Source organism: Gambusia affinis, linkage group LG18, assembly GCF_019740435.1.
Source record: "Gambusia affinis linkage group LG18, SWU_Gaff_1.0, whole genome shotgun sequence".
NCBI lineage: Eukaryota > Metazoa > Chordata > Actinopteri > Cyprinodontiformes > Poeciliidae > Gambusia > Gambusia affinis.
Genome location: NC_057885.1, coordinates 18,262,504 through 18,274,928, shown reverse-complemented (window position 1 = coordinate 18,274,928; position 12,425 = coordinate 18,262,504). Strand labels below are relative to the sequence as shown.

The 12,425-nt window shown below is 35.9% G+C and overlaps 1 protein-coding gene across 1 annotated transcript; it reads left to right on the top strand.

Annotated features, from left to right (window-relative positions):
* Positions 1-144: 144 nt before the first annotated feature.
* On the top strand, positions 145-11,357 carry naa40 (N-alpha-acetyltransferase 40, NatD catalytic subunit). Its single transcript, XM_044098050.1, has 8 exons — positions 145-524; positions 3,362-3,457; positions 4,428-4,480; positions 4,561-4,656; positions 5,820-5,978; positions 6,058-6,141; positions 6,844-6,921; positions 8,372-11,357. Exons 1-8 carry the CDS (start codon positions 519-521, stop codon positions 8,517-8,519), a joined length of 720 nt encoding a protein of 239 aa, XP_043953985.1. The 5' UTR covers positions 145-518; the 3' UTR covers positions 8,520-11,357.
* Positions 11,358-12,425: the final 1,068 nt, after the last annotated feature.

Below are 12,425 nucleotides of genomic sequence, written 5' to 3'. Positions count from 1 at the left end.
ATACATTTACAAATTATAAAAGTGTAAATTTACATGTATTTAAAATATAAGTTAGCTTAGAGCTTGGTCGCGTATGGGGCTTTGGACGCGTTTAGTGTTTAGTTAGGACGTGGAGTTTGAGAATTCCGATGGGAGAAGGAACAAGTGAATACAGCACGGCACAGAGAGGAGGAACGAAAGAAAGAAAGAAAGAAAGCGTAGAGGGGGGTTAGAGGAAGGAGCCCTAATGAATTCAACGTCGCTGTGTTGGCGCGAATGCGACCGCTTACATAGCAATTAAAAGATTTTCATTGCGATTTTGGTCAGATTTTGTGACTGGCCGCCACTTTTCTTTCTCCTCCAGCAGTCGGCGACGTATGCAGCTAGCTTCGTTAGCACCTTATTTATCATTGTCACATTAATCTGCTCCCCCTTTTTTCTTTCCTCCGGCGGTCGGAGTCACGGTACTAATAATAACTGAGCAGCACCGGGACAATAGAGGAGTGTTTCCCTGGAAGAAAACGATAAGTAAAAAAAAAATGGGGGTGAGTTATGTTTTTGTTGTTTAATGTTGCCTTGAAATGTGAGTGATGATGAGAGGAAAAGAGGATGAAAGGAGAAGGTGATGGTGATGGTGGTGGATGGATGTAGCTAAAGGTGTTTGGCCTCATCCAGACAGCTTAGTTAGCATTGTAGTGTTAGCTCATACATACTTTGCCTAGTCCCCCCTGTTATTAACACGTCATTTCCCGTCACATTTCTGACATTTATGTGCTAGTGTGTTGTGATGTTATTAGCAGGCTATGTTAGCCACAAAGGCCCGAGTGTGTTGCCTTCACCCACCTGCTAATCAAAAATATGTCAAGCTTTCTGGGAGTTTTTCGCCTCTTTCCTAACAGACACAATTTGAACGTGTTCAGTCAAACTTCTGGTTGTTCCCCCACTTTTCCCCTGCAGTCGTAATAAACCCATCCACGTGTTTTCTCGGTCTGTGCCTGGTACACAGTTAATGCTCCCTGAGCTAAAGTTGGCAACTCGGCGTGCATTCCACTTCTTGATTGTTCCTGGGTCTGTTCAGGCCTGCAGTAGAGCAATTTTCTTGCTTAATTCCTGCTTGTTTGTTGGTGGAACGCGAACACATCACTTCTGTAAACTGTAAACACACAACAACAAATTGTATTAACACGCAGAAATTAGATCAGGGTTTGACATTCTTGCTGCTTGCACAAGTTGTTGTACTAGCAGGATATGATGATATGGATGATATTCACGTTTGAAGGCTTCAGGAAAAGTGTGGAGTTTAATTTAAAGTGTTTTCCACAGAATAAGTATGAATTGCCTTCAATTCCCATTTCATTCTCCAGCAGTTATGTCCAATCAGTATATCCATCCATCCATCAAGATGTCTATAAATCTGTCAAACTGTCCTGTCCCTAAGCCTATTGCAATAAGCAATAAATTAACTAATTGCATAATAAATTAGAATAAAATCAATAATTCCCATTAGCATGATTTGTTTTTTTCCCTTCATATTTGGTGTTTTAGTCTCAACTCGCACCTTTTTTTTAAAGGACAATTTTGTTTACAGAGACTAAATGATTCATTTTATTTGTTGTTTTGTTTAATTTTTTTGGGGGGGGGGGTTGGGGGGGTATTTAAAATATCTTCCAGTTCAGAGTTAAATATTCTTTAGCACTTAAAGTTTAATGATCTTTGAAAATGTGTTCTTCCATCACTATGCCATTTAAAAAATAGTCTCAAACCAACTATGTTGTTGTTTATTGCAATAACTTCAGGGATAGCTTGTCGTCCCGCAAAACTTGTTATGACAAGCCAAGCTGTTCACTTTCCTCCATCATCTATTTGTTTTGTCCACCATCTTTTCTTTGGCTATCTATCAAATTGTACATGAATCATCTCTCTCTCTGTGAATCTGTCTGCTGCTATGTCCGTCAGTCTATCCAGGTCTGTCCATCCTTCCATCATCCATCTGTCCAATTGTACAATAAAAAAAACACTAGCATGTTTGCAGTTGGATGCGAACATGCAACAATTTCATTTGATCTGCAGGACTGATCATATTTCTTCTTGCAATCTTCTGGGTTGTCCATGTTTTTTAGATTCTTTTGGTTTATTTATTTTTGTATTTGTAAAAAAATAAATGTTACTTTCTTTATTTTGCACAAAGCAGCAAAACATCCATCCATCCATCCATCCATTTTCTGGTCACCCTTGTCCCTAATGGGGTCAGGAGGGTTGCTGGTGCCAACCTCCAGCTACGTTCCGGGCGAGAGGCGGGGTTCACCCTGGACAGGTTGCCAGTCTGTCGCAGAGCAGCAAAACAAGCTATTAATATTTATCACATAGCAGCAGAATAATTGCATCAAATGTTCATCATGTGCTTAATTCAATTGTTCAGCCCGACTCTCAGCAGTGAGGACTTTTATATCTGGTCAAAACGAAGTTGACATTCAAGCTTTTAAAATCTGCAATACACATTTTAAAAACTTTATCATGGTTTTTGGCCAATTCATATATTTATTTACTAAATGTAACCACATTTTGTAATAATATTTCCTCCTCATTCTTGTCAATTATGTCAACCTAAGACTGTTAGAATATCTGTCATGCCAAATGTGATAGACTTTAAAGAAACTTTTGTTGCATGAGATGCATTTAATTTCCTTCTGCCATTAATATATATATGTATTTTTAAAATATAATTACAATTAGTGTTATTTAAAAACATCCACACTAATCTTCACGTTACGGCAAACGTCATTGTATCTTAACTGGGTCTCATATGATACACCAAAACAGTTTAGCAATACTGTGAAGTATAAGATAAAACATCTTGAAAAGTATGGATTCTCTTTTGATTATTTTCCACGTTTGGATAAATATGAGGAAAAAAAGAAAACAAAGTAATGAGGCATGTTTACATTTTTAGTTTTTACTTCTTGTTTTCACTGCAGTACCACAAAATACTGCAATAAAACTTTAAGTCCATATCACTTACCTGTGCCCTGGATGCACAGTTCTCACTGTGACATATGGTAGTGGCAGCATCATGCTGTGGAGACTCTTTCCTGATTGATTAGGGACAAGAAAACTGATCGAATGTAAGATGGACCCAAATGCGACAGAAATGAGGAGGGAAAACCTGCTGGAGGCTGCAAAAGACTTGAGACTGGCGGAGGTTCACCTTCCAGCCAGAAAACCAAACACTGGAATAGTTAAGATCAAAGTTTGTCAATTAAAGTGTGATTAAAACATTTAATAATAGTTTTATGCCATGTTATGATTGGTCTCATTCTCTTATCTTCGCTCCATAAAGTCACAAAGTTTGCCCTCATTTCCTCCTTATTTTCTGCGTTTTCAGAGGAAATCCAACAAAGCGAAGGAGAAGAAAGCCCGGCGTCTGGAGGAGAGGGCAGCAATGGACGCTGTGTGTGCAAAGGTGGACGCAGCCAATAAGGTATTTACTCAAATGAACGTATGGATGACACTTGTTACTAAAGGAATATTGATGATTAACACTCTTTATACACAATTAAATCCACCAGTTGTGTTTGAATTTGAACAATCTGGGGAAGATTGTTTACAAGCATCATCCACCGGCTGAACAGCAGCTGCTCCCTAACGAACCTTTAACAAACATTTCTGGGCTTATTCCTGCTGTCAGTGGCGGCGTTAAGCAAATAAATAAACAGCAGAATCGTCTAAACTCTCCTATCTCGTTGTTTCTTGTGATTATTGTTGAAACAATTAATTGTGATGAATCGATTATTGAAATAACCTGCAGCTAATTTAGTAATTGACGAATTAACTGGAGTACACAGACTCTTAATTACTAAAAAAACAAAACACTCAGATCAGTTATTAAATCAAAACTACAGAAACGATAAACGTTTTGCATTTAAGATGAAAAAAAATATCTATTTTTTTATCTGTAAATATATCTACAAGCCAAAACTCCTCCCAGTTTTAGCTTCACTTTGTTCAAATTCTGCAGAAAATAAACTTAAAAAAATCTCCTATTAAGCACATTTTGCTGCCCAATTATTAATTTGTTGGTTAAAAAATAATCATCTCCATTGTATTAATGTTAAATCAAGCAGAAATAGCTGATCTTTTCATGTTGATGTTTTGCTATACATTCATCCTTTGCTACAAATGATCAAGAAATCCTGTCAGACAGTAAAATGTTTGTTTTCTGATTTTAAAAAGGAATTTAATTATTTGTTTATTAATATTTTCAAATGGATATTTAACAGCGTGATTAAATTAGTCGATTACTAAAATAATAGTTGGTATCAGCCCTGTCTCGATCGTTGTTTCATGGAAATGAGAGTAGTGGAAAAAAGTTTGGCTTTGGCTCCAACAGGACGGCGTTTTTGTTTTGATGCTTAATGATGAAATAAATGATAATTGTTTCCTCCTTACAGCTTGACGATCCTCTGGCTGCTTTCCCAGCCTTCAAAAAGTACGACAGACATGGGTACGCATCAGTTTCTGCACGTTTTTTCCAGCTTTCCTCGTCTCTGACGCCGTTGAACTGATGATTTGTGTCTGGTGCAGGTTGAACCTGCAGATAGAGTGCAAGAGAGTGACGTCGCTCAACCCGCTGGCCGTGGAGTGGGCCTTCGAACTCACCAGAGCCAACATGCAGACGCTGTAAGAAGTTTGGTTCTGTTGTAGTTAAGAAAACTGAACACAGACGGGGTCGATTCGCATGACGCCACCTGTCAGTCCGGCCAGTAAACGCCGCTCACCTGGAGGAACTGAACCTCAAAGTGTCGGGTTTATCATTACAAAAGTGCGGCGGTCAGAGAAATTTGGTGGGAAATGATTGGAAAACAAGATTAAATGTTGTCAGTTGGGAAAATGCACTAAAACAAACTTTACTTAAATACTTTATTACCACTTAATTCTTGCATTATTGTCACCTTACTGTCATGCTTTTTCAACTTTAATCTTGTATTATTTCTACTTTATTCTCATTTATACATTATTCTTGTGTTATTTTGACTTTAATCTCATAGTTCTGATTTTATTTTTGCATTATTTTGCCTGTTTTCTCAATATTTTGACTTTATTTTTGTATTATTTCAACTAAGTCAAAACTATGAGAATAAAGTCGAAATAATACAAGAGAAGAGAAAAAGTGATAATGAAGAAGAAATAATACAAAAAATAAAGTCAAAATATTGAGAAAACATAGTTTTGACTTTATTCTTGTATTGTTTCTACTTTATTCTCAATATTTTGACTTCATTCTCATAGTCTCGATTTTTTTTCTTGTATTATTATGGCTTGTCTCGTACAACTTTATTCTCCAAATTTTTTTTTTTTTTTTTTTTTCCTTAGAAATAAGAAAAGATTTCTCCATTGTACCATTAGGGTGTCATATTGTTTACTCTTTGTTTACACAGACAATGTGCAACATTTCATTAACCTTTTGATGAAAAGCAGCATCATATGGCACCAAGTTGCAACAAAAATGCTCATTTCCACCTGCAGCCCCTGGACATTGGATGTAGTCAAGTATCATTTAGCAGATTATGAATTTGTGAAAAGCCAGGTTAATGTTTAATTACATACATGTCTGATAATTAGAATCAAACCAAACAAAACTACAAACCAACAGACAATGAAAAACATTCATTCTTTGCACATTTTTTGAGATCCTGTCGCGGCGTCATGTCAACTGCTTCGTCTTTTATTTTATGTTTTTCTTACACTTTACCAAAGTTTCTCCTGCTTTCCAAATTTGTTCCAGTCCAGTGGGGATGATTGTAAAATCTCTCAGTGCAGCTTCCTCTCTGCTGTCGCTGCAGATATGAGCAGAGCGAGTGGGGATGGAAGGAGAGGGAAAAGAGGGAGGAGATGAACGACGAGAGGGCGTGGTACCTGCTGGCCCGCGACGCAGACTCCACCCCCCTGGCCTTCTCCCACTTCCGATTCGACGTGGAGTGCGGGGAAGAGGTTTTATACTGGTAGGATGCTCCGGATGTCCAGATAAAAACCCTGGAAGCGAGATTTGTTTTTGTTTGTTATGCGTTGTTTGCTCTGCAGCTACGAGGTGCAGCTGGAGAGCAAAGTTCGGAGGAAAGGGCTCGGAAAGTTCCTCATCCAGATACTGCAGCTCATCGCTAACAGGTGAAGACCGCAGCCACGGTTTTACACACAGACCTTTGATTCCTCCAGTTCCTGCATCAAGACTTAAACTGTCCATTTTAAATCAGAGGTGTCCAATGTATGGTCTGGGGGCCATTTGCGTTACTTGAAATGATTTTGTGCGGCCCCCCAACTGTAAATCAGGAATGTTACAAATTTAACCAGACATCTGATAGACATGTTTGAATCTTTATTTATTTGCTTGTGTGTAAAATGATCACTGACATATTCTAACCATAATATGGAAAAGACAAACTGTTTGTCTTTTGTTAATCAGGTTTTAAATTTCCTGTTTTTAAAAAAGTAAGTAAGACTACAAACGTTCAGTAACTTTTACTTAAGAGCAGCTTTAGATGCATTAAACTTTTAATTAAACTTTTAAGAGCTCTTTTTGATCTTTCAGATCTGCTTTGATTCCCATTTCATTTCTCTACAAAATTCATACTACTTTTTCATTTTTCCACAAAATATGGCTTATATGTTAATGGTTTTCATTTTATCTTGTTCATCTCATTAAAATATGTTTGTTGTTGAGCAGGTAACAAAACAAATTTACAATGATTTAGGAGTTTTATTCTTAAAAAAACAAATTTTTGTGTAGCCTGCAAATACTTTGATCTTGATTATTATTTCCAAGCCGTGAATATATAAACTAATATTGTCTGTCCTTTGGTTTCCACTCAGTACGCAGATGAAGAAGGTGATGTTGACGGTCTTCAAGCACAACCATGGGGCTTACCAGTTCTTCAGAGAAGCTCTACAGTGAGTACAAGAGCTGGTTATAGACCAATTTCAATAAATACTGAAAGATGTAACTGTTTCAGAGCACAATCCTATTTGACCTAAAAGAAAAATTATAGACTGATCTTTTATTTTTAAGAACAGCCAAAATCCTCCAATGCTCAAAATTCTCATTTTATATTTTTAGATTGTCTGTGCATCCCTTAAAAAGTTTTAAATCCATATATTTAAAATCAAGGCCTTAAAATATCTTAAATTCATTGAAAGAACTGTAAGTTAGCCTTAAATATGTTAATCACAGGTCTTAAATTTTGTCAAGGTGGGACTATTTAATCTCTTATATTCTATGTAGACTCTTTTTGCAGGACTTTTCTATCTGACAAAAATCTGAGTTGTGTACAGACATCTTTACTCTATACAACCTGTGACTAAAGGCAGCTAAGGCTACTGGTAACTAGCTGATAACACTTGCTAGCTAGCTATCCTGAGAGCTATATACAGCACAAAGCTGCAAAAACCCCTAAAAATTTACAGATTTTTTTTCTACATTTCTGTTGTGATATAGGTCTCTCATTTATTTGATTATGGTCTTAAAATCGCATAACTTCATTTATCTAAAATTAAGGCCTTAATTAAGATTGAAGCCTTAATTTCTTTAAATTAAGTTTTTTAAAATTTATTAAAGAAAATGCAAGTTGGTAATTCAAATATAATTACAGGTGTTAAATTTTGTTGAGGCAGGACTATTTACACCTTCACACAATCCGTTCTGTGACCATCTTGAGGCTACCGGTAACTTGCTAGAAAGCGTTAGCCAGCTAGCTGGCAATATTAGCTCTCTAGCTAGCTAGCTATAGAGCAGTATATCATGTGAAAAGCATAAAACTGCTCCAAGAGCCACAAAACTCCAGAAAATGTTATAATTTTGGTAGCTTGTTTCTTTTGTACATCTCTGTCACAATATACACTGTAAAAACACAAACTATTGCCAAGTTTTGTTTTTCTTGTTTCTTTGTACACTTGAAGTAAGACAAAACTAACTTACAAGTAACTTTTCAGCAAAAAATAGGAGCTTGTTTACAGGTCAATAACTCGTACTGTTTATACTGGCAGGTTATTTTCACTTATAACTAGTATTTTTCCATCAACGTTAAAGAATTACTGACTTTATTATTGATATAGCAAGCTCCTATATTGTGTTTTGTTTTATTTAATCATAATAAGATACTTGTACTAGAATTTAGCCCAGACATACTTGGTAAGATTTTGTGTTTTTGCAGTTTAGGTATAAAATTTTACTAATAATGGTCTTAAAAAGTCTTGTAGAAACCCTGACTCTACAAACTCAACACACTCCCAGCTGAGTTTATAGTTCAAACATTCTGTTTTGTTGTAAAAGCTGAGCATTATGGGTAAAAATGGACTCTGCCGCCTCTGCTGCACTAATAACAAACATTTCTTCCTCCAACAGATTCGAGATCGACGAAACCTCGCCGAGCATGTCTGGTTGCTGCGGCGACGACTGCTCCTACGAGATCCTGAGCAGACGGACCAAACACGGCGAGGCGTCCGCCGGCCACACCCACGGCGGCGGCCACTGCGGCGGCTGCTGCCACTGATGGGCGACGACTTTCGAAAGCTGTGTGTGGATGACGGAGCGTTTTTCTGGGTTGGGGGATTGAACGGCGTCAGAAACGAGCCACAGGTGGAAGTCCTGATGCTGATAAGCTTTTTTCAGGATTCTGTTTTGTGTGTGTTTGTTTTTATTCCTGCTGGAAAGACGGAAAGCAGCTCAAGCTTTTCTCTCTTCTCCCAACTTATTGACCCGCTCCCTTTTTTTTCAGCTCCACCCACTCATTGCCATTCGTAGATATATTCCCGTCTCTTCGTGTTCTGCAGTGTAACGAGTCGTTTTGATTCTTTGATTCTGCGGCTTAAGACCCGATACTGGTGCTGGTTCAGGCTCTAGTCAGTTGAAAAGCTTTAAATCATGTCCTGACTCAAGGCAGCAGGTGAGAAACTTGAAAGAGTTGTCCAGTTTGTGTCGACAAGCTGCAGCTTCTTGATAACAGATGTTTCTCCCTGCCTTACGGAAACAGTCGCAGGATTGCTATAATCTGCTCAAACCCCCATCATTCCATTTTTATTTACATAGAAGATGCTTTAATCCTAATTTTTCTTTATTTTATTACCATTTTTAATCCAGAAGTTTAGATTACTTATTCTTGTCCTCCTCTCTCTTAACGCTTTATGATGCTGAATCGGTTTCCCACGCTCCAGTTTCTCCTTCACGTTTCCCTCTCCTCTGTGCCTGAAAGTTCTGGAAGATCCTTTCGACCATTTCGCCTAATTTTTCAGAGGTCCAGATATCAGTGTTACGATGCTACATGTAGAGTTCAGATCACAACTTTACATACACTCACCACAGGTGGAATAACTATACAGCAGAAAACTGAAATAGTTGCACAGTTTAAAACCTAATCCACAGAGAAAAAACACAAAATCCTACAAAGTATTTCTTTTTTTGGTCTAGTTTCTTGTGCAAATATCTGAGTACACTTTAAATTAGATAAAACTAACCTACAAGTAAAATTTAGGTAAGATATAGGAGCTTGTTTTAATTAAATAATTCCTTTCATACTGATTTTAAAAAAGTATTAATTCCACTGGTAGATTTGTTGTTTCACAAAAAAAGGCTTTGTGATAAGTGAAATAACCTGTCAGTGGAACTACTACTTTTATTTGTTTTTGCAGTGTACATACAGGCTCAAATATTTACATTCACTCCTATTAATAGCCAGTTGTACCTCAATCACATCTGACATCTTATTAGACATTGTAGAGTTTGTTTATATTGGTTGATTTCTTGGTTTGATGTTGGTCCGGTTTAGCCTCCCAGACCCAGTTCGGATCCATGTTTTTGATCTTTGATCTGTTGGAACAGGTTCATGACTCCCAAGTTTTTACCATTTAGCTAGACAATTTTAGTCATTTTTAATGGCGTCCGTTTTGGAGCAGGGACTTTCTTGTTGGAAGTAGAAAATGCAAAGAAACAAAGAAACTATTAAGATCCAACTTAAACAGTTTTTACATTTGAGGGTTACGCTGTTGATTAATTTATAGAAACTCTTTCATATCTGATATGAATTGTGAAAAATCCACCCAGAATTGGACCAGAATCTTGTTGATTGCTCCACACAACAATTGAGACATTCAGTTAATAAATCATAAACATGTATGTAAATATTAGATTCTGTGTTTAGTTATTTGGCGTATAATCAATCTACTCTGGAAAAAGAACAGCATCGGTAAATGACTTAAAGAGCCAACATAAACAAAACGTTCATGCAGTCGTCTAAAATCATATTGATTTTGACCATAATCAGGTTCAGAGGATTGTTTGATTGGAAGCTAAGCGTCATTCCTTCTCTGTTCCCCAGTATTAACTTGTTTTCATCATTCATCAATGTATCGAGTGATGAAAACTGGTCCAACAGCAGCTCTGAAATTCCTTCTGCACATTTTCTAAACCAGCAGAAATATGCTAAAATGTGCAACTGCATCAAATTTAGACTTAATTTAGAGGTGCAGTAAGTTGTTCTGCACATATGCATCACATTGTCTCATCAAAAAGTAATTGCTTAGTTGTTTTAAGTTTACTTTCACATCCATTTATTAAAAAAAAAAACAAAAAACTTGAAGGTATTTTTCCGACTGATTTGTGCCGTATTATAAATCAGAAACCCTGTTTTTTGCTTCTGTTTTTCTCCCTCCAGAAGCTCTTTAATTCTACATCCAGTACTGTTTGTTTTAAAATGCATGCATGAGGAGTAGATGGGAAGTTTCTCCATCCAGCATCATGATGAGGGTATTAGGTTAGTATGTTTTTAAGGTTTTTTTTTTGTTTGTTTGTTTCTTTCGTAAGCGGTTCTGTCAAGTTTTTGTACGGTTTTGATGCCTGTTGTAAAATGTGAAACTGGAGGCTGAAATGTGAAAAACTACACAGGTCAGAAAGGTCATGAATCACAAAAATAACCGCATGGCTGACTGAATATGAAGTGAGACTTGCTGATTGTTTCCCAACTAAAAAAGAAAAGGTTTTCTATCTTTTTCAGTGATCAGGAAAAAGACAAAAGGACCAGGCAACGTGCTTATTTCTACTATAACTCACATTTTTGTACCATAGAGGTCACAATTAGATCAATGCTGTTCTGCATAGTCTCTCTCTCTCTCTCAGGTCAGTCAATCATCTTTTCAGCTTCCTGTTGGCTCTGATCTGGAGTCTGTTTCATATGTAAAAGACTTTAAACACAACCTGAATAGTAAAAACACTGAAATCCCTGTAAGTAACTTGTTCAGTTTTAGTTTGTTCCAGTTCCTTTAAAAATGTGACAGTGCATGAGAGTAAATTTAGATCTGCTGCAGGCTGTTCTCTTCTTTTTTTTTTTTTTTTTTTTTTTTTTTTTAAATAAAAACCCTCACTGGGGGTTTAGGAGGATTTCTGTAACCAGTTGGTTTTGAATCCAGTGAGTATTTTTGGTTTCTTCAACGTCCTTCTCTTCATTTTCGTTTCCTCTCTGTACATAAGTATAAATATATATAAGCCGTTGTGGATCCATCCTCTCGTCTTTTCTCGGCCTTTTAGGGGCGAAATGCTTTTTTAAGAAAAGGTGATGTTGAATTAAAACAAATGCCATGTTTGAGAGTGCTTGTTTCAGTGACAATGAAAGGGAAAGTCATTCTGCCTTGTCAGTGTTTTATTTGTATGTTACAAATAAAGGAAAGTTGTCTGACTTCATAAGAAATTTTCCTATTTTTCTGTTATTTTATTGGATATAAACGTACTATTTTCCTCTTGCATGTATTGCTTTGGGAATTTATCTGATTTATACATTTTACTAAACTGAAGTTTAATTGAAAAAAAAGATATTTATAGTTCATTAAATTTATTTAGAAAAAGATACAATAAAATATGGGTAGATATTCTAAATCATTTGTAATATTATAAATGTATTACTTTTGACATTTTCAAAGAGTTAACTTGACTGTTTTATTTCTATATCTGAATTTAAAATAATACATTGTATTTAATGCATAATTTACAAAGTAAGTTTTCATTTTCTATTAAGTATGGTTAGCTGAAAATATTTATGATTTTAAATTTATAATATACATAAATTGTGATATACATTTTATGTCATCGTAAAAACTATTTTATTTCTTAACAGCAATATATATTCATATGTAATAGTCCATAAATTACAGTTTTAATTCTTCATAGTTTTTAGTGTAATTTTATTTAATTCAAAATTGGAATATGGATTATATTATATAACTTACATATTTTTTATTTTTGAAAAAAATGTATTATCTCATTTTGAAATAATACACATTATTATTATTTATAATGCAATTTAAAGTTTTAATCGTTTAAAGTTTCTGATGATGTCCTCGTTTTTTCTCATTTGAGGAATGATGCATGAACCATGAGGTGGGTATTTTTCGGATTTTTAATTGCGTTAACC